Source organism: Thalassophryne amazonica, chromosome 13 (genome assembly GCF_902500255.1).
Source record: "Thalassophryne amazonica chromosome 13, fThaAma1.1, whole genome shotgun sequence".
NCBI lineage: Eukaryota > Metazoa > Chordata > Actinopteri > Batrachoidiformes > Batrachoididae > Thalassophryne > Thalassophryne amazonica.
In genome coordinates, this window is record NC_047115.1 from 86,843,926 (window position 1) to 86,870,818 (window position 26,893).

The following is a 26,893-nucleotide window of genomic DNA, read 5'->3' on the forward strand; positions in this document are numbered from 1 at the left end:
TCACCTCTGAAGTCTCCTCAGAAGCTCGCGGTCCGTCCACGCTCCAATCCGATGTTCTGAGGAAAAAACTGAAAACCGTGATATCATCATATGCCCATTCCATTGAAATAAAAACCGATCTGACCAAAACCTCTGATTCCGTCACCTTCCTGCGGCTTCTGTCTCATCTGTCCGCCGTCATTTTTTTCAGCAAACACGGTCCCACAGCCGTGGACACGCCGTTTTCCTGCAGATCACAAAACCACAGAATGAAGCGTTTGTCTCTGCGGTGGGCGGGGCGCTGGGCGGGACTAACACTAACTCCGAGCACAGAGAGCCGTAAGAGGTGTGATCAGCGCCACCTGGAGGCAGGAGGTGGAACCTTTGCGCATGCGCCTTCAGAATCAGAATTTCTTTATTGTCCCGTAAAGGGAAATTGATGTTGCAGCAGGAGCACACAAAGGACAAGGTACACAAAGATAACAATATCAACAGTGAAAATAAGACCCAATTAAAAGTCTAAAATCAAACAAGGAAGGAACAAAGGAATAAACTTAATAATAATAACTAACTAAGTAACCTTTATCACTAAACTTAGTAATAAAAGTAAAACTTAATAATAATAATAATATAATAGTAATAAAAAAAAAATAAACAATAAAAACAATACCCATACAATGTCAAATATTCAATCCAGAGTCCATGCCGAAAACAAAATATTGCAAAAATGCAATATGTGGATGTGCAAATAAGCAATAGTAGTGCTAAATAAAATCATCAAAGGCTAATTGCCATTGAGTAATAAAATTGCACTAGGAATAAACGAGACCTGAAATCTTTTAGTCCTCCTCATAGGAGCCCTAAAACGACGGCCTGAGGGCAAAAGCTCACACTCTTTTTTCAGTGGATGATTAGAACAATCCAGAACAGCATTAGCCTTTCTCAGGACCTGTCTGTTATAGATGGACGTTACCCCCCTGCTGACTGCCTGAGATTTTTCCAGCAGTTTTAACAAGACTGCCAAGACTTTGCAGTCTTCTCCTTAATTTCCGTCACGAATCACCCTCTATACTGCTGAGATAGGCCCCACCCGATATGAAGAAGTGTATGTGTGTGTGTGTGTGTGTTGTGTGTGTTGTCACTATTTTTATTTGACTAAAGGACAACCTAAATTATCATACGAAATAACCATTTTCTTCAGACTTTTTTGAGTAAATGCTTCAGGGGAGCATTAGCATGGCTAAAACCTTTCAGCTTCTGCTCCCACCTTTTTAAGCATTTTTCTTTATTTGCATGATTCTGAGAAAGCTCAGAACTACACAGGAGGACCTGGTCAATGACCTGAAGAGAACTGGGACCACAGTCACAAAGATTACATTAGTAAACATGATGCTGTCATGGTTTAAAATCCTGCAGGGCAGCAAGGTCTCCCTGCTAAAGCCAGCACATGTCCAGGCCTGTTTGAAGTTCACCAGTGACCATCTGGATGATCCAGAGGAGGCATGGGAGAAGGTCATGTGATCAGATGAGACCAAAATAGAGCTTTTTGAAATCAACTCCACTTACCATGTTTAGAGGATAACAACCCCAAGAAAACCATCCCAACCATGAAGCATGGGGGTGGAAACATCATACTCTGGGGGTGCTCTTCTGCAAAGGGGGCAGGACGACTGCACCGTATTGAAGGATGATGGATGGGGTCATGTAATGTGAGATTTTGGCAAACAACCTCCTTCCCTCAGTAAGAGCACTGAAGATGGGTCATGGCTGGGTCTTCCAGCATGACAATGACCCCAAACACACAGCCAGGGCAACTAAGGAGGGGCACCGTAAGAAGCATTTCAAGGTCCTGGAGTGGCCTGGCCAGTCTCTAGACCTGAACTCTATAGAAAATCTTTGGAGGGAGCTGAAACTCAAAACATGAAAGATTTGGAGAAGATCTGTATGGAGGAATGGACCAAAATCCCTGTTGCAGTGTGTGAAAACAAGAAGTCAAGAACTACAGGAAATGTCTGACCTTTGTAATGGCAGACAAATGTTTCTGCACCAATTGTTAAGCTCTGTTTTTCTAGGGGGTCAAATATATTCCATGAAATAAAAATGCAAATTCATTATTTAAAAATCATACAATGTGATTTACTGGATTTTTTTTTTTTTAGATTCTGTCTCTCACAGTTGAAGTGTACCTACAATAAAAATTACAGACCTCTCCATTCTTTGTAGGTGGGAAAACCTGCAAAACTGACAGGGGATCAAATACTTATTTCCCCCACTGTATATATTGCAACTTTTTCCAGTTGTATCACTAGTGAGATATTTCCATAGGTTCAAGGATCTTGTTAAAATGAAGATTTTGAACCTTAATAAGAAGATCCTTAAGATTTCAGCTACAATGCACATTGGAGACTTGAGCCTAGATTTACTGATGAAGAAACCCGTAATTAACCAGCCATGCCTTTTTTGCCAAATTAACAAAAAGTTACTGCAATGGCCGCTGATTTAAAAACAAAAAACAGATGAATGTGACAAGCCTGTAGGTCAGGAGGTGTCTGGTCGACCCTCTCCACTGCCGACCCGCGCTGGCCGACTCGCTCCAGTTTTCTGGACGACCAGCTCCACTCGCAAAGCAGAGCGGGTCATCCTAGATATTGGAGTGAGTCATCCTGGGAAGGGGAGCGAGTTTCAAATACGAGAGTCACATTATACTAAAGGAGAAATAAAGTTATTGTCATTGTAATCACTCTGCTCTGGTTGTCACCATAGCAACGTGCAAATCAGTTGGCACAGATCAGCTGTTTTGACAGGTGAATAACAGAAATGCAATAAAACATGGATTTCCAAGTGAATTTTAATATTTTTGGCCAAAATAAAACATATGAGGAACGGAAAGAGGAGGAGAGCAAACGAGAAGAACAGCAAAAGCAATGGCATAAAGATTTAACATCAGACGAACTGGACAAGACTGAAGATGGGAAAGAAGAAGAGACCAGTTCTATCCTTGCGGGCTGCTGGGGCGCTCCGCATCAAAACAGCGAGTGTAGTTTCTGGACCTGTTGCCAGAGTTGGCAGCTCCATACACCAGACAGGGGCGCGGTGCCGGAGTTGGCCGCAGCTCCACACAGCAGAGAGTGGGGCGGTGTAAGTGGCCTGCTGCGGCGCTTACTGAGCCTGCAGACTCGGTAAGCGCATCAGAGGCAAAATATCTTGAGAATGGCATAAAATAGTCCCAAATACTTATGCATTTTTATCAAGTTCTGTTAACTTAAATAAATATCTGTGTGTTAGCTCACTGTGTGGGACCATGGTATAAGCGGATTAAACAACTTGAAGCCGTGCATTATACGGTTTGAAAGCACTTCGTGGAGTAACACCACTCCGTTCCACGTCGTGCATTCAAATCGTATAATGCACGGCTTTGAGTTGTTTAATCCTTACATATAAAAACGTCATCTGCAGCACACAATGTCACGTTCACTCAGTCATGCTGGTTAGTAAGTGTTATTCCTTCTACATTTATATCATTAAATAAGAGATTCTTTCAACTGAGAAGTAGAGCGGGTTGCCTTGAGGCAGTGGAGTGGGTCGTCCTAGAAAGTGGAGCGGGTCGGTCAGCGCGGATCGGCAGTGGAGCGGGCCGTCTAGAAATCGGTCAGCATGGATTCACTGGGAAGCCGTTTGTATTAAGTCTTAAGTATTAAGTAGTATTAAGGAGCAGATAATATGATGAATGATAAATAAGCTGTGCCTTGTTGAATGGAACATTCCATCTTTCACCTATGAAATTTCTTTCCATTGTATGAATGAAAAAGCATTCATTACTTGTTTTATATGACACCTAAATAGATCCTTGTCATTTGATATTTTATTTATAAACAATTAAACAGAGAAAAGAGACTCACATTATGGGGTGCGTCACTGGTCCTTTGAGGTCAACAGGTTCCAAACTGTCCAACACAAACCTATCAGAGTCCAATCCAATCCAAAATTGTTGACAGTCAACTTGCAAAAACAGTCAGATAGTTCAAAAACAATCCTGACGATGTAGTCCATACCTGATGCCATGCATTAACTTCTTTGTGCACAACCTGCCACCTGCTTTCCTCAGTCCAGTGAAAATTGCAACAAAAATGTGTTGAGCTCTTCATCTGACAGCGAATACAGCAAATGCCTCCAGATGCCGTATGTCGTGGTGGATTAATTTTTTTGTGTTAGATGAATGAGCATTGTCTGTCATCAACACAAGCCCCACCATGTTTGTTTTTTAAGCTAAGCAGCATCGCTGCTTGTGTGAGCGTGCAATGGTACAAAATGTGTGGAACCAAATTTGCATGCTAAATGTAACAAAATAGGCACGGTAAATAGTACACAATGGCAAATGGAACGAATAGTCAGTATCACGTGACATACAAACCACCAATCAAATGACAAGGTTCTATTTAGGAGTTATATAATGGGAGATAATACACATAGTGCTAAGTGATTGAGCACCTTGGAAGGGTTCATGTGTTCATCCCCTGACTTGTCTCAAGTAAACTGGCTGTAAAAATGATGATTTAATCATTACATTTAAAGGTACGTATGTTTGTCCAGTTACTGCTGGTTGCTGAAAATGCAGAGATCATGTACAGTAGCTGTATTTCCTAAATTCCTTGATTTAAAGCTGAACATTGACACTACAAGAACTTTTTAACTGTTTCATTTCAGCTCCATTGTGATGACGTACAGACAAAATGAAGATCAAAATGGTGTCACTGTCCAAATACTCATGAACCAAACTGAATAAGTGGTTTCATTATTATTATTTTATTGTTGTTTTTGATGTTAGTTTTGTAGTAAATGTTTTGTAGATTAAGTAAATTTACTGTTGGGACTGAAGAGGAAATGTAAGAACAAACAGCAGACTGGTTTTCCTGACTGAACTACTTTTCAGAAGCCGTGCGATCTGTGATGACACTAAAGATTCTCTGTCCATCAGAAAAAAATAATTAGCAGCATGAGGCAGACGCTAAATGCATCAATAAAATAATCAGATCATTGTTGGCCTTGGTTTAGTTTGTACAGACCCCCTGCACCATTAGTCACACAATGGGGGAGGTGATGGTCTAGTGGTTAAGGCGTTGGGCTTGAGACCAGAAGATCATCGGTTCAAATCCCAGCCTGACTGGAAAATCACTAAGGGCCCTTAGGCAAGGTCTTGAATTCCCTATTGCTCCCGGTGTGTAAGTGAGTGCCTTGTATGGCAGCACCCTCACATCGGGGTGAATGTGAGGCATTATTTTTAAAGCGCTTTGAGCGTCTGATACAGATGGAAAAGCGCTATAGAAATGCAGTCCATTTACCATTTACAATGTTATGCAGGAAAATATCAAAAGGGAAAAACATACCAGTTGTCTCACCAGTTACCTTGATGCTGTGCCTGTGAGCGGCATACATGACCGCAGGAACCAGGTCCTCCGTGGGCTCGCCATGGTCATCAGCCAGCCCGGGAGGATACCAGGACAGCACCAGAACCCCTGCAACACCAAAGAGTTCAGGACTGATCCCAGGCTATCTGCCACAGTGTCCATGAGCAAAGAACTGAATAATACAGAATAATTCTTAGCGTCTTTCATGAAGCTTCCGATGCTGGAGCAACTGTGATTGTACCAGAAATAGCATATAATGTTGTTTTATATTTGAACAAAGGCTTCGTTCCTCACGAGATGAACTATGACTGATTTCCAAACGACTTCCTATTCATTTTGTTACATTATAATAGCTAAAATTTTTCACTTAAAATCTCAAAACATGTAATGTGCTTTCGTGGGTTTCATGTGGATCTAAGGAGGCTTCTGCTCACAGAACGTTCAGTCTCAACTGTCACATATTGCACTCAGATGTCCGCTCCAACATAGTTTTACAAAAGATTAGACCTTCATTTACACAATTTAAATTTAACATTTTTGGATCACGATTTATCTTGCTATCACAATTTTTTTTTTATGTTTAAAACTTTCCCGATTACTCATAAAGTTGTACAGTGCTACTTTTACCACTGATGACACACAATTTCAAGCCCCAGTCTGTGTATCTGGTTTTATTTATTAGACAACTGAATCAAAAATGGAAATCATTTACTTGGAGATCAAATTGAGCTGTATATGAAAATTAATTGTTTGGTGTTACTGATTAAATATTTGATTATTTGGCTGATTAGCCTCCCCAGGACAGGTTTGATTCAGAGACTGAAATGAAAACTTCATCTTGATTTTTTAATTTAAATTTTTTTCATTTATACAGTGGTGGGCACAGATAACCAAAAAAATTAACTTCGATAACAGATAATAAAGATAACTGAAAAGTTATCTTTGATAAAGATAAACCGATAAACCACCCAAAAATGTATCGGAAGTTACAGATAATCAATAACCGATAAATTCTGGCATTGTCTATGGGACATTTGCAGTTACTAAAGAGCTGAAATTGATTTTTAACACAATTGCTTTCAAAAGCGGTAAACGACCTAAAGAATAAGCAAGAATGTTTGACCATACTGCCCCTTGCAGGAAGCAGCACAGATAAATTCTGAGAACACCCATGAAATCAACTCTTTACTAATCATAATCATTTTTCTTTCAACATCCTGCCCCTGCTGAAAGCTCTTGTTTACAACAGCGCTCCCACAACAGAGGCACACCAAGACCAACCACAAAGCCAACTCCCTATCAATTTCAACACTCCTGTCAGGCGGAGGTCTTGAAAAATAAAGTCATACTAACTTATGGTTTTTTGAAAATACTGATAGAATAACTCCATTAATGTCAATTCTGTCATTTGTACAAAGTTAAAATATAACATATCTTTTAATGTTGAATAAGGCACTAATTCTGAGGTTTTGTAACAAACACAGACCGCAAAGCATTCTGGGTAAAAGTGCTAAACAGTGATTGGTTCAGTAATCCATTATGTAAACCAACACGTTAATCAATCAATCAATCTATTTTTTTTTTATATAGCGCCAAATCACAACAAACAGTTGCCCCAAGGCGCCTTATATTGTAAGGCAAGGCCATACAATAATGATGTAAAACCCCAACGGTCAAAACGACCCCCTGTGAGCAAGCACTTGGCTACAGTGGGAAGGAAAAACTCCCTTTTAACAGGAAGAAACCTCCAGCAGAACCAGGCTCAGGGAGGGGCAGTCTTCTGCTGGGACTGGTTGGGGCTGAGGGAGAGAACCAGGAAAAAGATATGCTGTGGAGGGGAGCAGAGATCGATCACTAATGATTAAATGCAGAGTGGTACATACAGAGCAAAAAGAGAAAGAAACAGTGCATCATGGGAACCCCCCAGCAGTCTACGTCTATAGCAGCATAACTAAGGGATGGTTCAGGGTCACCTGATCCAGCCCTAACTATAAGCTTTAGCAAAAAGGAAAGTTTTAAGCCTAATCTTAAAAGTAGAGAGGGTGTCTGTCTCCCTGATCTGAATTGGGAGCTGGTTCCACAGGAGAGGAGCCTGAAAGCTGAAGGCTCTGCCTCACATTCTACTCTTACAAACCCTAGGAACTACAAGTAAGCCTGCAGTCTGAGAGCGAAGCGCTCTATTGGGGTGATATGGTACTACGAGGTCCCTAAGATAAGATGGGACCTGATTATTCAAAACCTTATAAGTAAGAAGAAGAATTTTAAATTCTATTCTAGAATTAACAGGAAGCCAATGAAGAGAGGCCAATATGGGTAAGATATGCTCTCTCCTTCTAGTCCCCGTCAGCACTCTAGCTGCAGCATTTTGAATTAACTGAAGGCTTTTTAGGGAACTTTTAGGACAACCTGATATAATGAATTACAATAGTCCAGCCTAGAGGAAATAAATGCATGAATTAGTTTTTCAGCATCACTCTGAGACAAGACCTTTCTGATTTTAGAGATATTGCGTAAATGCAAAAAAGCAGTCCTACATATTTGTTTAATATGCGCTTTGAATGACATATCCTGATCAAAAATGACTCCAAGATTTCTCACAGTATTACTAGAGGTCAGGGTAATGCCATCCAGAGTAAGGATCTGGTTAGACACCATGTTTCTAAGATTTGTGGGGCCAAGTACAATAACTTCAGTTTTATCTGAGTTTAAAAGCAGGAAATTAGAGGTCATCCATGTCTTTATGTCTGTAAGACAATCCTGCAGTTTAGCTAATTGGTGTGTGTCCTCTGGCTTCATGGATAGATCTAAGCTGGGTATCATCTGCGTAACAATGAAAATTTAAGCAATACCGTCTAATAATACTGCCTAAGGGAAGCATATATAAAGTGAATAAAATTGGTCCTAGCACAGAACCTTGTGGAACTCCATAATTAACTTTAGTCTGTGAAGAAGATTCCCCATTTACATGAACAAATTGTAATCTATTAGACAAATATGATTCAAACCACCGCAGCGCAGTGCCTTTAATACCTATGGCATGCTCTAATCTCTGTAATAAAATTTTATGGTCAACAGTATCAAAAGCAGCACTGAGGTCTAACAGAACAAGCACAGAGATGAGTCCACTGTCCGAGGCCATAAGAAGATCATTTGTAACCTTCACTAATGCTGTTTCTGTACTATGATGAATTCTAAACCTGACTGAAACTCTTCAAATAGACCATTCCTCTGCAGATGATCAGTTAGCTGTTTTACAACTACCCTTTCAAGAATTTTTGAGAGATAAGGAAGGTTGGAGATTGGCCTATAATTAGCTAAGATAGCTGGGTCAAGTGATGGCTTTTTAAGTAATGGTTTAATTACTGCCACCTTAAAAGCCTGTGGTACATAGCCAACTAACAAAGATAGATTGATCATATTTAAGATCGAAGCATTAAATAATGGTAGGGCTTCCTTGAGCAGCCTGGTAGGAATGGGGTCTAATAAACATGTTGATGGTTTGGATGAAGTAACTAATGAAAATAACTCAGACAGAACAATCGGAGAGAAAGAGTCTAACCAAATACCGGCATCACTGAAAGCAGCCAAAGATAACAATACGTCTTTGGGATGGTTATGAGTAATTTTTTCTCTAATAGTTAAAATTTTGTTAGCAAAGAAAGTCATGAACTCATTACTAGTTAAAGATAATGGATACTCAGCTCAATAGAGCTCTGACCTCTTTGTCAGCCTGGCTACAGTGCTGAAAAGAAACTGGGGTTGTTCTATTTTCTTCAATAGTGCTGAGTAGAAAGATGTCCTAGCTTTACGGAGGGCTTTTTATAGAGCAACAGACCTCTTTTTCCAGGCTAAGTGAAGATCTTCTAAATTAGTGAGACGCCATTTCCTCTCCAACTTACGGGTTATCTGCTTTAAGCTACGAGTTTGAGAGTTATACCATGGAGTCAGACACTTCTGATTTAAAGCTCTCTTTTTCAGAGGAGCTACAGCATCCAAAGTTGTCTTCAATGAGGATGTAAAACTATTGACGAGATACTCTATCTCCCTTACAGAGTTTAGGTAGCTACTCTGCACTGTGTTGTTATATGGCATTAGGAGAACATAAAGAAGGAATCATATCCTTAAACCTAGTTTACAGCGCTTTCTGAAAGACTTCTAGTGTAATGCAAACTTATTCCTACTGCTGGTAGTCCATCAGAGTAAATGTAAATGTTATTAAAAAATGATCAGACAGAAGGGAGTTTTCAGGGAATACTGTTAAGTCTTCTATTTCCATACCATAAGTCAGAACAAGATCTAAGATATGATTAAAGTGGTGGGTGGACTCATTTACTTTTTGAGCAAAGCCAATAGAGTCTAATAATAGATTAATGCAGTGTTGAGGCTGTCATTCTCAGCATCTGTGTGGATGTTAAAATCGCCCACTATAATTATCTTATCTGAGCTAAGCACTAAGTCAGACAAAAGGTCTGAAAATTCACAGAGAAACTCACAGTAACGACCAGGTGGACGTAGATAATAACAAATAAACTGGTTTTTGGGACTTCCAATTTGGATGGACAAGACTAAGAGACAAGCTTTCAAATGAATTAAAGCTCTGTCTGGGTTTTTTGATTAATTAATAAGCTGGAATGGAAGATTGCTGCTAATCCTCCGCCCCGGCCCGTGCTACGAGCATTCTGACAGTTAGTGTGACTCGGGGGTGTTGACTCATTTAAACTAACATATTCATCCTGCTGTAACCAGGTTTCTGTTAGGCAGAATAAATCAATATGTTGATTCAATTATTATCATTTACCACAGGGACTTAGAAGAGAGAGACCTAATGTTTAATAGACCACATTTAACTGTTTTAGTCTGTGGTGCAGTTGAAGGTGCTATATTATTTTTTCTTTTGAATTTTTATGCTTAAATAGATTTTTGCTGGTTATTGGTAGTCTGGGAGCAGGCACCGTCTCTACGGGGATGGGGTAATGAGGGGATGGCAGGGGGAGAGAAGCTGCAGAGAGGTGTGTAAGACTACAACTCTGCTTCCTGGTCCCAACCCTGGATAGTCACGGTTTGGAGGATTTAAGAAAATTAGCCAGATTTCTAGAAATGGAGCTGCTCCATCCAAAGTGGGATGGATGCCGTCTCTCCTAACAAGACCAGGTTTTCCCCAGAAGCTTTGCCAATTATCTATGAAGCCCACCTCATTTTTTGGACACCACTCAGACAGCCAGCAATTCAAAGAGAACATGCGGCTAAACATGTCACTCCCGGTCTGATTGGGGAGGGGCCCAGAGAAAACTACAGAGTCCGACATTGTTTTGCAAGTTACACACCGATTTAATGTTAATTTAGTGACCTCCGATTGGCGTAACCGGGTGTCATTACTGCCGACGTGAATTACAATCTTACCAAATTTACGCTTAGCCTTAACCAGCAGGTTTCAAATTTCCTTCAATGTCCGCCTGCTCTGGCCCCCGAAGACAATTGACTATGGTTGCTGGTGTCGCTACACTTCACATTTCTCAAAACAGAGTCGCCAATAACCAGAGTTTGATCCTCGGCGGGTGTGTCGTCGGGGGGAGTGGGGAAAAACGGTTAGAAATGTGAACGGTTGGCGGTGTACACGGGGCTTCTGTTTAGGGCTACGCTTCCTCCTCACAGTCACCCAGTCAGCCTGCTTTCCCGGCTGCTCGGGATCTGCCAGGGGGGAACTAACGGCGGCTAAGCTACCTTGGTCCGCACCGACTACAGGGGCCTGGCTAGCTGTAGAATTTTCCACGGTGCGGAGCCGAGTCCCCAATTCGCCCAGCCTGGCCTCCAAAGCTACGAATAAGCTACACTTATTACAAGTACCATTACTGCTAAAGGAGGCCGAGGAATAACTAAACATTTCACACCCAGAGCAGAAAGTGCGGGGAGAGACAGGAGAAGCCGCCATGCTAAATCGGCTAAGAGCTAGTAGCTACGCTAAGCTAGCGGATTCCTAAAAACACGCAAAGTGAATAATGTGTAAATAATTTAGAGGTGATTCAGCAGAATGAGTGCTTTAGTTAAGGCACGTAAAGATTACACTGGGAAACAAATCGTAATCTAGATAACTAGATCAATCTAACTGCGCAGATTAAACAGCTAACAGATACAGAAAAACACCGCTGTGCTCCGGAACAGGAAGTGATACAATACCGGAGTGAGAGCCAACCACCAGACGTTAATGTGACGTGTGTTGGTTTAAAGATAAATGTGCTTTTGTAAAATATTCCATTTTTATTTGTAAAAACAAGCATTTTTACGGAGCACTGGAAGTGTCATCACAATTGCATGTTTTAAAACTTTTATGATGTTGTAAAACGTGCACTCAATATTAGTAAGTAAGTAAGTACATTTATTTATATAGTGCCTTTCACAGACATAAGGCCATGTACACACGTTGTCGGGTATTTGTAAAACCGAATAGCTTACCCTTTCAGTTTGGGGAAAAACTTAATCCACACTACGTCGTTTAAAAAAAAAAATCCATCCACATCGAACCGTATAAATGTGTTGTAATTAGTCTGCCAAACCTTTGGGTGGCTGGTACTGATTAAAATTCTATCCAATCAGGAGCCTTATTCTCTTGTCGTCACTTCCACAAAAACTAAAAACATGGCGCCAACCTCGTTCATGTGGACCAATAAGGAGTCGGAATTACTTCTAACCGTAGTTTTTAGAATACAAAGTTAACAAATATATGCACACAAAAGCGCCTGGACAATGGACAATACCACACTTTGAGAGCAGCCATGTACCCAGACGTTTAATACTGCCATGAACACTCCTGGCCAGTAGATGGCAGTAGTGGCCTTGAAAAAATGTCAAACAAAATTCCAGATAATCCGTGTCTGCTACATTTAAGATGCGTGGAATTTAACAAACGCAATACACTAATGTCTATAAACCCAAAGAATATATTCACGAGAGTTTTAGGCACTAGAGTTTAATGCTGTTATCTGTGGACCCTGAACAGAGTGTCTGAATTGCATTTGTCCTGTCGTGAACGTCTGAGATTACCTTATGCTACCCATAATGCATTGCTGCCTGGCACAGCATGTGTTCACAAAACCTTAAAAATCAGCACATTACTTTAAAACGAAAACATATATCTGATATTTTCACTTTATAAACTTCAGACATGACAATAATTTTAAATAACTTGTCTAAAAATGAGTGGTTAAATTTGAACCATAAGTTAAACATGTATGCCTCTGGATGACTTGGTGACATTGCGATTATATTAGCATGGTGTTAAAGAAAATTTTTTTTGGTCACCAGTTCTCCTTTGCTTAGAACAACATGCCTATTAGGAAACTTTTAACAGATAGGTCTCAACAGTTTTAAAAATGTTTTTCACTGTTCACCTTAGTTTAGTACGTTATTGGTCTAAAAGTTATCGGACGGTAATTCATCGGAAGATAATTAGTCCGATGATGGTTTTTACATTTATCTAAAAAGATAATCCGATAATGAAAACATTATCTTCGGTAATTATCTGTTATCGATTATCGGAATGTGCCCACCACTGCATTTATATAGTGCCAAATCACAACAAAACTGCCTCAAGGTGCTTCACACGAGTAAGGTCTCATCTTACAAACCCCTAGAACAAGCACACAGGTGAAAGTAAAAACTCCTGCTCATGATACTGAGGAAGAAACCTCAAGCAGGCCAGACTCATAGGAGGGACCCACTGCTTAGGCCATTCTAAAAGTTACAAGGCTTTAACAAAGTTTTACAAAGCGCTAAGAAACAGAAACAGGAAATTAAACAACATAAAAAAAACATAAATACAATATGCATTGATTAGAAGACCATGCAGGCATTCATGCCACAGGCAGGGGTCATCCAGCAGTCTTCATGCGGATGAGGAAGTGGGCCTGTTCCCATGGCAACATCCATTCCAAACGCGGAGCGCAGTGTGCTGCATCAGCTTCAGCCATGGCATCTCGCAGTCAGTCCAGCAAGCACCCTGTGGTCTGCAGCCGTCACTCCTATGTGATGTTATTCATACCTTGGATAAAGAGAAAAAGAGCAGAATCAGTAGGCCAGAAAAACTGCACCTAAGGTATAATTCATCAGTAGTAAATTGACAGGAAAGCAGCGAAAATATTAAGGTGATCGCCAGCCGCTAGCCCTAAGTTTCACTAACAGACCCAGATTTAGATGAAGCTGAGGTCAGGACCCATTCTATTGCTAATAAAATTAATTTAAAAGGATAGGAAGCATAGTACCATATGACGCCAGTTTGCTAGCCATATGAAATGGAGAATAAATGCGTATTAAGTCTGGACTTGAATGTCTCTACAGAATCAGAGTGTTTTATAGGGAGATCATTTCACAAAACAGGGGCACAGGTGCAGAGAAGGCTCTGTGGCCTACAGACTATTCACCACACGGAGCCTGGGCCGGTATGTAGGATTTGATTAGGTCAACTAAGTAGGGATCAACAAACCTCCACAGAACTGTTAGCGTGTGATTAAAGCTGCCTCAAGAAGAGACAGCTTGTTGTGTGGGCCGCTGAAGAGGAGGTACTGCTGGCCCACCACCACCAGATGGCGCAATGCTTGAAGTGCGGGCTTCAAGCAGGAGAGGGCGTCATAGCAACCGGGAGTGACAGCTGTTACTCGTCATCAGCATCAGCTGTCACTCATCCACATCATCACCACCACCTTAAAGGCCGGACTGCAACTCCACCTCCCCGCCGAGAAATCAACTACCAATCAGGTAATTTTCTCTGCTGACTCAAAACATTGAGTAATAATCTGAACTTCTTTGCAGCCGTTTTCCTGTGGTGATTGCCTTATCTGTGGGATTGGCGTTTGGTGTGATCAGCGACGGCTTCGCTTCACACCCCAACCAGATAAGTGGTTAGACAGGAGCTGCACGAGTGTGTGATTGGAGGTGGAGGTTCTCCCTCCTTACTGAATACAGACTGTGGGATTACTGAGTGTGCGACCTCACACTCATCAGGACTGTCTCTGTTCTCTGCCAGCAGTACCGGGTTTGACTGCTGAAGACAGCGGCCACCTGGGGCGCAGGGCTTGGTGGCTCCGGTGTTCTTCAGCTCCGTTGGCAGTGGAAGCTGTGTGGGATCGGCTCTTCTCTCGCCAGGCGTCTTCTATCGTCGAGCCTGCCCACACGTCACCTGGTGTATGACTGACAGTCACTATATTGTTATTGTCTGTACGTCGTTGTGCGATTCATAACATTAAATTGTTACTTTTGGCTTATCCATTGTCCGTTCATTTACGCCCCCTGTTGTGGGTCCGTGTCACGACACTTTCACAACACAGCTGTTACTAATCTACTACTACGACTACTACTACTACTACTATGTTACTGCTACTGTTACTTGCAAACATGAAGAGGTAAAATGTTCAAAGGACAAAGAAGAGAATACATAAGTATGACACCAACCTTGCTGATGATGATGTAGCACAAAAATTTCTCTCCCCTTAACTACTACAACCCCAATTCCAATGACGTTGGGAGGGTGTGTAAAATGTACATAAAAACAGAATACAATGATTTGCAAATCCTCTTCAACTATATTCAATTGAATCCACCACAAAGACAAGATATTTAAAACTTTATAAACTTTACTGTTACTGATAAACTTTACTGTTTTTGTGCAAATATTTGCTCATTTTGAAATGGATGCCTGCAACACGTTTCAAAAACGTTGTGACAGTGGTATGTTTACCACTGTGTTACATCACCTTTCCTTCTAACAACACTCAATAAGTGTTTGGGAACTGAGGACACTAATTGTTGACGCTTTGTAAGTGGAATTCTTTCTCATTCTTGCTTGATGTACGACTTCAGTTGCTCAACAGTCCGGGGTCTCCGTTGTCATATTTTGAGCTTCATAATGCGTCACACATTTTCAATGGGCGACAGATCTGGACTGCAGGCAGGCCAGTCTAGTACCTGCACTCTTTTACTACAAAGCCACGCTGTTGTAACACGTGCATAATGTGGCTTGGCATTGTCTTGCTGAAATAAGCAGAGACGTCCCTGAAAAAGACGTTGCTTGGATGGCATCATGTGTTGCTCCAAAACCTGGATGTGCCTGTCAGTATTGATGGTGCCATTACAGACGTGTAAGTTGCCCATGTCATGGGCACTAACATACCCCCATACCATCACAGATACTGGCTTTTGTACTTTGTGCTGGTAACAATCTGGATGGTTGTTTTCCTTTTTTGTCCGGAGGACAAAACATCCATGATTTCCAAAAACAATTTGAAACGTGGACTGTGTCCATTTCAAATGAGCTCGAGCCCAGAGAATGCGGTGGTGTTTCTGGATGTTGTTGATGTATGGCTTTCACTTTGCATGATAGAGTTTTAACTTGCACTTGTAGATGTAGCGATGAACTGTGTTAATTGACAATGGTTTTCTGAAATGTTCCTGAGCCCAAGCGGTAAGATCCTTTACACAATGATGTCGGTTTTTACTGCAGTGCCGTCTGAGGGATTGAAGGTCATGGGCATTCAATGTTGGTTTTCCACCTTGCCGCTTACATGTAGAAAGTTCTCCAGATTCTCTGAATCTTCTGATTATATTATGGACTGTAGATGATGGAATCCCTAAATTCCTTGCAATTGGACATTGAGAAACATTGTTCATAAACTGTTGGACTATTTTTTCATGCAGCTGTTCACAAAGTGGTGATCCTTGCCCCATCTTTGCTTGTGAATGGCTGAGCCTTTTGGGGATGCTCCTTTTATACCCAATCATGACACTCACCTGTTTCCAATTAGGTGTTCTTTGAACACTCATCAACTTTCCCAGTCTTTTGTTACCTCATCCCAACTTTTTTGAAATGTGTTGCAGGTATCCATTTCAAGTAGCTTAGTAGCTCAGGCTCAAGACCACCAAGGGTCTTGATCCCGGTGCCTAATACCACATTTTTAACGATGAGGAATGCAGTGGTACTGTTATATCCCCAAATGATGAGTCAGTGATTTTATGGTTTTTTCGTGGACTGCCACCATCTCTGCCACTGCAGAGTTTTCACATTAGTGTGTTAACTCCAAGAGCTTCATCTCATTCTTTTCAAATTTTCTGGAAAGATTCATGGCCCCCTGATGAAGGTCCTAGACTCACCAAAATCTATTGATTTTGGTGAGTCTAGGACCTTCCTTCTAACGCCACCATTAGGTCAAATATTGAATTAGGATTAGTGTATCTTTAAAGCTATTCTAAATCAATGGAAATCTAATGTTTTTTTCAGTTGTTTTTTTTCTTTAATGACAACAAGAAAAGAGGTCACATAGTTACAGCGAATGCTGAAATGCAATGCTAGCTTTGAAAACACAACTGCAGTGGCATAGTGACAACAAAACAGAGGTCACAATTTAGTAAATGCAACGTTACTTCTAAAAAACACAAGAAGCCATCACAGTGGTAAAGCGCAGTGCACTTAAGCTCTGCCTTGAAACAGTTGCACTTTCCACTGTATCCCTTTCTTGCATCCACAGCAGAGGAGTTCATGACAGGCTCTGGTACCTTCTGGTGATACAAGAAGTTCAGCTATGGTCTTGTATCCTTCCCCATCTCTGCCACATGTTGAATTAGCTGGACATTTCAGTATCTCATCTCTATCTTCCTGACACAGAACACATTTATTCCAGTCTGTGGTCAGGCACTGTGTATCTGACATTCCAGACTCAGTAGGGTCCACTAACTTTAATAGTTTGGCCATTGTCTCACAAATGACTAGGCTACTTAAAGAACAGTATGTACTATCTCTAGTACCACCAATCCAGCATCAGCTGAAACCACCAGGAAGGTACGTCAGCTGCCAGCACAATCACTCTTTTGGTCTCAGTCTAAATAGAGTAAAATACACTCTATTATAGAGTGATATCAGCTCTACCATCTTGACAAACCAAGTGTTTATGCTTGAGTTGATTTTACATCGTGATAGAATTAATTTAGCACTGTGATAGAGCATTTTTAACTGTATTTGGAGTGGGACCAAATGTTATCCCAGCAGAGTAAATTTTACTCTGCAAAATTTACTGTGTACAGTTAGTTGCATCAGGCAGTCAAGGTCAGCTGAAAGCATACAAATGTATATACAGATTACTCCCCAAAAAATTGAGATTGGCATAGGACCCAAACCAATTGAATACCGATGTTTTGACCAATGAAGTACCATTTTCAAATCAGTCTGAAAAATGCTGCATATGTACTCACAGCTAGATTGCTGATGTTTGCCAAATATGTTTAACTAGCTAGCTTGCTTAATAATGAGGATTAATAACATAGTGTTTGTATAAATGCATTTAAAACTTTCACATGTTTCATCTGTGCGGAACGTGCTCATACATTTCTTGCAGCAATCAAACTGCACCAACAAGTCTGCTGCTGAGAACAGTGGATGACAAAAAAGCTGCTGCAGGTCAGGCTGTTTTAGGGTCTACTGGATAATTCTAGTCAATACCAATTAATGAAACATTGGGAAAGTAGGGTACCATGTTGTACTCTCATTAGTCACAGTTCGATAGGCATGTATAAAATCACCAATATTACATACTTTAATGGTTTCACAATTATTTAGTAACCTGGATGCTAGCCATATGTTGTTATGCAGGTTTCTTGCATGTTGTAAATAGTAATACTGCATTCTCATCCTTGAATATGTAGGATTAGACAGCAAAATCAAGAGCCTTGGTGGTCTAGAGCCTGAGCAACTGATAAAACAACCTGGTGGCAGCCATCTTGGAAAATGGCCGGCTCTGCAATGCCCCATAGCCAAAAATTAGCCATTTGGTATGCTGTAACTGTGTGCTAAATTTCATGCTTTAATCGTCAAAGTCACGATTCCCCCAAATATTGCGCATATCTGCTCCTCTATTCATTAAGGCTGCAACATTCAACATTTTTGCTTGTTCTAATCGAAAAAAAGGATTTTTCTGACCCAAGCACGTAAAACAGTGAAACAAAGCCATGTTGAATGAATGTCAATTTTGTGACATTCACATGAATTTAATAAATTTTATGAATTATATTTGCATTAGGGCATCACTGTGGCTTCATGGATAGCACTGTTGCCTCAGCAAGAAGATCGGGGGATCGCTCCCCACCTGGTCCATTCTGTGTGGAGTACATATGTTCTTCCTGTGTTCATGTGGATTTCTTCTGGGTGGCCCAACTTCTTCTCACTTCCACAGACATGCAGGTTAGGTGACCTGGTGACTCTGAACTGACCGTAATTCTGCTGGCCGTGTTTACTTTCCAACTCCAACAGACAGACATAGAACTACACTGGTTTTAGCAGTTTGATCAGCTTCACAAAGGCAGCGCTTAAACACCAAAACTCTGTGTGTAGTGCATTTGAAACATTTGATGAAGATCGAGTTTATTTGCAGATGGATGAGTAGAGCAAACAGGAGACCAGCGTTCACAACGAGAGGGTCAAGAAGAGCCACTACATCTTGAAGGGTCTTATTGACTGTGTCATCTTTTTGGGACAACAAGAACTGTCTTTCTGAGACATGATGAATCCAGAGATTCCCTAAACTGTGGGAATTATTTGGAATTATTGACAATGCTGGTAGACCACGATAGCAACTTGAGACATCATCTTGACCAGCCACTGTTTTTACAGGCACGTTAGAGAAATTCCAGAATGACCTCGTCAAGGCAGTCGGCGAGTTACTGAAAGAACACATCGCCGAGGAGATTAAACAATGTGTGTCGCGGTTATGTTTGATGAAACAACTGATTTCAGTAATGTGGTGTAGCTCTCCTATGTTCTCAGGTATGTGACTGAAACAGGAGTGAAAGAAAGATTTCTCAAATTTGATGACATTACTAAGAAGAAACGAGCACAGGATCTAGCAGGACTTGTTTTTGATTTACTGGCAACTACAACTGCAAAGTTAGTTGCTCAATGTTACGATGGAGCAGCTGCGATGGCATCGGGGCTAAATGAAGTGGAGGCACGCGTAAAAGACGCAGTTCCCCTGACTCTCTTTGTGCACTGTTATGCGCACACTTTAAATCTGGTCATGTCCAGGAGCATCAAAGATAAAAGAATGCAAAATATGTTTTGCAAATTTCGGTGAATTGTCAGCGTTCTTTACACGTTCTCCAAATGCACTAAACTACCGGATGAATTTTGACATAGGTGGCTGCCGTGCGTGGCACAGGTGAAGTGGAACTTCAGCAGCTGCCTGGTGTGTCCACAAGAGAGCGGAGCTTGTTGAAGTTTTTCAGAACATCCTCGATCACACTGGGGAGTCTGATCAGGAAACAGTTCACTGTGCGTCAGGACATTGACACAGTTAAAAAGTTGTGAAAGGTTTTTTGCCTTCTGTGAGATTGTTGACATTGCAGACGTGCCTGGTTTGGTATTTTACAAAATAATACTTTGGATGTCCAGTTCAGTCTGGCCAGAATTGATGAATTTTGCCAACGTGTTAAGAGAGACAAAAAAATTTAGGGACATTTTCGAGGACACCACGTGAGCCGTAGGTGCGCCAAGCGTTCCCGTGGGAAGCTTGACGCGCGGGCACACTACAAACAGCTTCACCTGCCCGTGACTGATATCATTCCACACAAATCAGGAACAGACTTGAAGATCATAATAAAATGAAGTTTGCTGGATTTTTGGATGCGAAGCGGTTTAACGCCTTTAAGCAGACATTTCCCGAGACACAGCCTCCGAAGTTTGACAGACAGGTTAAATGGATAAAAAACATATGCAAGGAACTCCTCAGCCAGCTGAAGCAGCAAGGACACCTGCATGATGGCGTTATTGAACGCTTCGTAAGAAAGGACAGACGCCCTGGATTTTATTTACAAGTAACGGGTGAGTGTTACTTTTCTATTACATTCTCATAGAGACTATAATGAGCATTTTTTTTTTCTTTTAATTGTTCACATGTGCTCTTGAAAGTACTGATTGACACTGAGCTTAATTGGGGCACCTGGAATAGTTTGCTAAGGTTTTGCTTTGCAGCTGTTCAATTATGTGCGCAGCGTGTATTGTGGCAAATTGTGCATTGATATTTGATTAATTGATTGATATACTCATTGAGATGCATTGTTGCTTTACTTGGTGTATTTTAATTATTTGCATGTTGTTGGATGCCTGTGGCATGGTGTGAAGCGCAGCCGTTGCGTTGTCCTGCACAACGTGTGCATTGTTTACATAGGTTATAGTTGACTGATGTCTACTGAAGGCGCTGAATGAAAACCCACAGCACGCCACTGTCCATCTGTGGTTTTTGCCTTTGTCCACTGGAGGAGCATCTGCAAAGCTGAACATGAAGCCACACTGACATAATGGCATTGTCCCTCCAGGGGTTCTGGGTTAAGGATGCCAGAAAAAAGAATGTGATTACTACAAGTTGGAGCTTGTTTCACCCGAGACAACCATTAAGAGAGTAAGAGAGCAATATTCTTTTATATTTGTATTAAAATGTTCATAAATTGAGCTACTGGCAGGTTAGCGGGCAGCTGCTAGTGGCCTTTTGGCTTCTGGATGCTTGCTGTCACTCAAATTGACCTTTATGGCTTAAAACAGCCTAAACCACTGTTACATTGAGGAAAAAACCTCACCTCCCCGTCCGCCATGTACATTTGTTATGAGCATGAAACAAAACAAACAAAAAAAATCACTATTGTATTTTTAAAGAAACCTCTTTCAATGTATTCATTCAACTAATCCCATCTGGGGTGGAGTCTTTTGGAGCGCCTTGGGGCAACTGTTTGTTGTGATTTGGCGCTATATAAGAAAAAAGTTGATTGATTGATTGAACTAATGCATTTTTTCTAAAATGTAACTGAGTTGTTTATATTATTTCAACAAATAATGTGTTTTGGCAGATTAGGTCATTTTTGTTGCGTCAACACAAGATTCTGGGGTAAAACACAGTAGCTTCTCCCTTTAATAATGACTGTCACTCTGTTGAGTTACTTAAGACAGTTGTGTGGAACCATGTAACGGAACACTTTAAGTGAATACTGTGAAAACTGTGATGGGTGGAAAAAGACAAGACAATTTCCCACACTGACAACGCAACGACATGTTATTTATTTTGTCTGACAGGTTCAAAAACTCACTAACTTCAAAACCAGCTCGGCACCGCCCATCAACAACACAGGAGGGTGCAAAATCATCAAAGAGGCCATGTCTCTATGGCTGTGAAGGACACACACATTGGTGTACACCACACGCACCTCAGCACATTGCCAAATGCACAACACAGAACAAACTAACCACAAATGACAACCATGTATGGTGAATTATGTCCACAACGTCTATTACATGTTGAATTATGTCCGCCACATACATCCCCACAGAATTCACCATTAACGAAAATAACAAAGGTTATTGAGGAAGCAGGTGAATAACCTGGCTGCAATGGCTCCTCTGCACCCAATTGTCAGAAAGACTGTGGTGTACGCCCCCTGGTAAGGAAACCCTAGGCCCGTGGAGAAGGATGGGCAAGCCCCCATGGGTCTGTCCAGATATACAAACAAGAAAGACAGGTCACGTAGCACAAAGTACATGAGGCACTGGAATGACCGGGCGTCGTTCTTAAGGCCAAACGGTATTCTCAGGAACTCAAACAGTCCAAAAGGGGTGAGCACTGCTGTTTTGGAGATGGCAAGGGGGTAGACAAGCACTTGGTGGCATCCACGGAGAAGATCCATCTTAGAGAAGATCACCTTACCTGCCAAGAGCACTACAAAATCCTGGATGTGTGGTACTGGGTAGCTGTCTGATGTAGCATTGTTAATTTGGCAGTAAACAACACAGGGGTGACACCCGCCGCTGGGCTTGGGAATCATGTGGAGGAGCGATGCCCATTGGCTGTTGGAGTGACAGCTAATGCCAAGTGTTCCATGTTGTCGAACTCAGCTCTAGCAAATGAGGAGATTCGCTGGGTCGAGATGCCTTGCCCGGGAATATACAGGTGGGCCCGTAGTGGTGATGTGGTTTCATCCTCCATGCTTGGCAGCAGAGGATGAAAAGGTCGGCTGTGTGAGCACAGGACATTCTCAGAGCAGGCGGTGAAACACGTCAGCATGCACGCTAGGCAGTCTGATGAAGTCCACACACCACTGCAGGTGCAGCTGCATGAACAAAAGGTGGTGGCATTAATCAAGTGATGGTTTTTGACATCCATTAGTAGTCTGTACAGATAATCCGCACCCAGGAGGGAGACAGCGACTTTAGCTGTGATGACGTTTCAGCTAAACCTCTGGCCACTAAAGCACAAGTTAACATGTCGGGTACCATAAGTGCTTATGGGGCTGCCGTTGGCAGCTTCAAGGGGGGGCCAAGCCCATTCGCTAGGATGTCCAGTCTGGACGTGAGTGGAAGGCTCCTGTGTGCACAGGTGTCACACATGAAATAACACCCAGAGATGGTGTCCTAGATGAACAGCAGCCTGCCAGTGTGGCCGCCACTCATGGCCACTACTGAGTGCCGGCCCCGACGTTTCCCTTCCAGCTAAAAGTGCAAGGTGATTGGCAATGCTTGTCTCTGGATCCAAATTTAGCATGATAGAAACAGAGGCAGGGCTGAGGACACTACCGAGGCAAAATAGGTGCTGTTGCTATGAGTGCTGCGTCACCTGGGAGTGGTGCACATGTGTGAAGGGCATGAGCTGATGCGATTGTGGCAGAGTGGGCAGTGGTGAGCGTCGCAGCAGTCATGCCGTGGTGTTGATCACCCAGAAAAAAAACTTGTCTGCTTCTTTAGCCAAGAGCAAGCCAGTCAGGGATAGAAGTGTTGGCCAAAGCTGCACGCACCTGAGGAGGGAGTTGCCGTAAGAAGATGTGGACAAACAAGAAATCAGGTCTGTGCTCCCCAGGAGCTGTAACATTCCGTCTATAAGCTCAGAGGGTTTGCTGTCCCTAAGCCGTGCAGAGAAAAAAGCCTGCTGGCCCTCACAAAGTTCAAATGTCTTTAACAGGTGAGACTTGAGAGCTGCACTGCGGGGGGATTTGTCAGGAGACTAACCAGTCTTGTCACTGTAGAACTGCTGAGGACCGGCATGACATAATAGTATTTTCTGTTTAACGTTGCTTTATGTCCCCCTCAATCCTAAAAGACTATTGTTTTTGAGTGTATTGAGACCAGAACTTTTTTGTATCAGGCTTTAAATGTATATTTATCCCATAAAGTTGGACATTTTAACATAGAGTTCTATGGGAAATGATGCACTTTTACAGCCAGCATCAAGTGGCCATTAGAGGACCCACAGCTTTTGACACTTCTGCCTTGGCACCATGTTTTAACATTGGAGGTTGCAGCTTGGTTTCTAATAGCGCTGTAATGATGAACTGATGATTAACCATCTATTAAATTAATCAAGAACTATTTGAATATCAATTAATCAGTTTGAGTCATGTTTTTAAAGTCCAAATTCTTTTATTTCAGCTTCTTAATGTGAGTATTTCTTATTTTACTACCCTACTTTACTCCTATCTGGCAGTAAGAATATCTTTCTCCTGTGGACATTTAAAGGTGTCATCTTGGGCTCTGGATAACATTGATCAACATTTATTTCACTATTTTTTGGGCATTTTATGGGCCTAACAACTAATCGAATAATGGAGAAAAACAATCATTTCTTCAACCCTCCTGTAAGCATGTATATTTCTGCAGTTTAGTTGGACATTTTAACATGGGGTTCTATGGGACTGATCAAAATTGATTTAAAATCCATCAATCACTTTTGTAATTGGTTGATCCATTGGTTACTTTTTCAATTAATTGTTTAATCAAGTCTATTGATATATATTTTTTGTACTGGACAAACCCTGTGTGATGTCACCCACATGTTTTCTACAGAGACCTGGAAGAGCTGTCTTAAAGCCCAAAAATTGCTGCTCTGGGTTTCATCCACTTGTGTCCTGTGTAGGACCCGAGCTCTGAGCTTTGCTTACAAGCAGCAACACACTGGCTGCCACTCAAAAAGGCCACACCCCTAATTATGCATACCTTGGGTGTCTTTAAACATTTTAAACTAAGGAATTAGAAGTAAAATATATGCTACCCTTACAGTTATCATGGGAGGAAAACCATTTTGCTTTGTTTGTTTGTTTTATTTGTACCAGGCTGTAAACATTTTCATTTCTCCTCTAAAGTTGGACATTTTAACATGGGCTTCTGCTTCATGGGCATGTGCTCCCTTTTGAAGTCAGCTTCAAGTAGCCATTTAAGGAACTTCAGCGTTTTTCATCTTTCACGTTGCTTCATTCTGAATTGATGCTTACCATCTGGGATTGGCTCGTTTTTGGGCCAGGCCTCAAGGGCCATCGAGGAACTGCAACTTTTGGGACTTCTGCCCTGGCATCATTTTTCAGCACTGGAGGATGCAACTTGGTTTCTAAGCAATATGACCTCCTCTGTCTGTCACTAGGTGACCACGTAAACTACAATAATCCCATTTAGTCCGATGTGTGGAGCCAGAAATGACAGTCAAACGTAAAAGAGCAATATCTGAATGTTTACCTGCTGCAGCTGCTTCTATCTGGGTCATGTGGGACTCCAGCACCTCCGGCTCTTTGGAACTGTAAGGTCCCAGCTCGGGGTAAAAACTGGAGGCGATGTCTTCTGGAGGTGTGTGTCTTCCTTGAGCGTGACTGGCTGCGATCTTCGGGTCCCAGTGCGGCACCAGGACGTGGTCCCAGTGCACGTACTTCCCGTCCACGCTTGGAGATCCGTACCACAGGTAGTAAAAGATGTGCACGTCGTAGAAAATGCTCAGCTCTCGGTCTAACCGGGTGAAAACCACCTTGGTGTCGCTGTTGGCCACGCGGTACTGGCCCTGTGACACCGCCACGTCTTTCACGTCCGGACGCCTTATTTCGGGTCTGTCCCCGACGAAGTCCATCCCAGGAGCCAGATCCGAGAAGCCGTCGCTGGGTTTGAGAGTCCTGAGACCCATCATGGTGCCGAAAATGAAAAGCGTGAAGAGGAAGAGCGCCACAAAAGCTTTCCTGCGCAGCCGAGTCATGGTCGCTGTCCGTGGTGCTGATCCACGCCGGAAGAAAACACGGACTCCTGCGGGTGCGAGCCGCGGCTGATCCTGTCCATCATGCGGCCCTGGTCCTTCAGCAAGGCATCAATCAGGAAAAGAAACCAGGCCTGAAGCACAGACGGAATCAGTCATTTCACTTCCATCACCTCTGAAGTCTCCTCAGAAGCTCGCGGTCCGTCCACGCTCCAATCCGATGTTCTGAGGAAAAAACTGAAAACCGTGATATCATCATATGCCCATTCCATTGAAATAAAAACCGATCTGACCAAAACCTCTGATTCCGTCACCTTCCTGCGGCTTCTGTCTCATCTGTCCGCCGTCATTTTTTTCAGCAAACACGGTCCCACAGCCGTGGACACGCCGTTTTCCTGCAGATCACAAAACCACAGAATGAAGCGTTTGTCTCTGCGGTGGGCGGGGCGCTGGGCGGGACTAACACTAACTCCGAGCACAGAGAGCCGTAAGAGGTGTGATCAGCGCCACCTGGAGGCAGGAGGTGGAACCTTTGCGCATGCGCCTTCAGAATCAGAATTTCTTTATTGTCCCGTAAAGGGAAATTGATGTTGCAGCAGGAGCACACAAAGGACAAGGTACACAAAGATAACAATATCAACAGTGAAAATAAGACCCAATTAAAAGTCTAAAATCAAACAAGGAAGGAAACAAAGGAATAAACTTAATAATAATAACTAACTAAGTAACCTTTATCACTAAACTTAGTAATAAAAGTAAAACTTAATAATAATAATAATAATAATAGTAATAAAATAAAATAAAATAAAAACAATAAAAACAATACCCATACAATGTCAAATATTCAATCCAGAGTCCATGCCGAAAACAAAAAGTATTGCAAAAATGCAATATGTGGATGTGCAAATAAGCAATAGTAGTGCTAAATAAAATCATCAAAGGCTAATTGCCATTGAGTAATAAAATTGCACTAGGAATAAACGAGACCTGAAATCTTTTAGTCCTCCTCATAGGAGCCCTAAAACGACGGCCTGAGGGCAAAAGCTCACACTCTTTTTTCAGTGGATGATTAGAACAATCCAGAACAGCATTAGCCTTTCTCAGGACCTGTCTGTTATAGATGGACGTTACCCCGGCCTGCTGACTGCCTGAGATTTTTCCAGCAGTTTTAACAAGACTGCCAAGACTTTGCAGTCTTCTCCTTAATTTCCGTCACGAATCACCCTCTATACTGCTGAGATAGGCCCCACCCGATATGAAGAAGTGTATGTGTGTGTGTGTGTGTGTGTTGTGTTGTGTTGTCACTATTTTTATTTGACTAAAGGACAACCTAAATTATCATACGAAATAACCATTTTCTTCAGACTTTTTTGAGTAAATGCTTCAGGGGAGCATTAGCATGGCTAAAACCTTTCAGCTTCTGCTCCCACCTTTTTAAGCATTTTTCTTTATTTGCGTCTCACATGCATGGAAGCTCCTCACCATCTAACCATG

The 26,893-nt window shown here is 42.0% G+C and overlaps 1 protein-coding gene across 1 annotated transcript; it reads right to left on the reverse strand.

The window, feature by feature from the left end:
- On the reverse strand, positions 1-25,455 carry LOC117522993 (glycoprotein endo-alpha-1,2-mannosidase-like protein). The gene is made up of 4 exons (XM_034184412.1): positions 24,898-25,455; positions 5,376-5,492; positions 146-226; positions 1-56 (listed from the first exon to the last, which is right to left on the reverse strand). Exons 1-4 carry the CDS (start codon positions 25,400-25,402, stop codon positions 1-3), a joined length of 759 nt encoding a protein of 252 aa, XP_034040303.1. The 5' UTR covers positions 25,403-25,455.
- Between the last annotated feature and the right edge of the window lie 1,438 nt (positions 25,456-26,893).

Coding starts and splice junctions, on each gene's coding strand:
- LOC117522993 (XM_034184412.1), bottom strand. CDS start 25,402: ATGACTCGGCTGCGCAGGAAAGCTTTTGTGGCGCTCTTCCTCTTCACG. Junction 5,493..24,897: donor GATAGAAGCAGCTGCAGCAG/GTAAACATTCAG, acceptor TTGGTGTTGCAG/GGGTTCTGGTGCTGTCCTGG. Junction 227..5,375: donor GCACAGCATCAAGGTAACTG/GTGAGACAACTG, acceptor TGTGATCTGCAG/GAAAACGGCGTGTCCACGGC.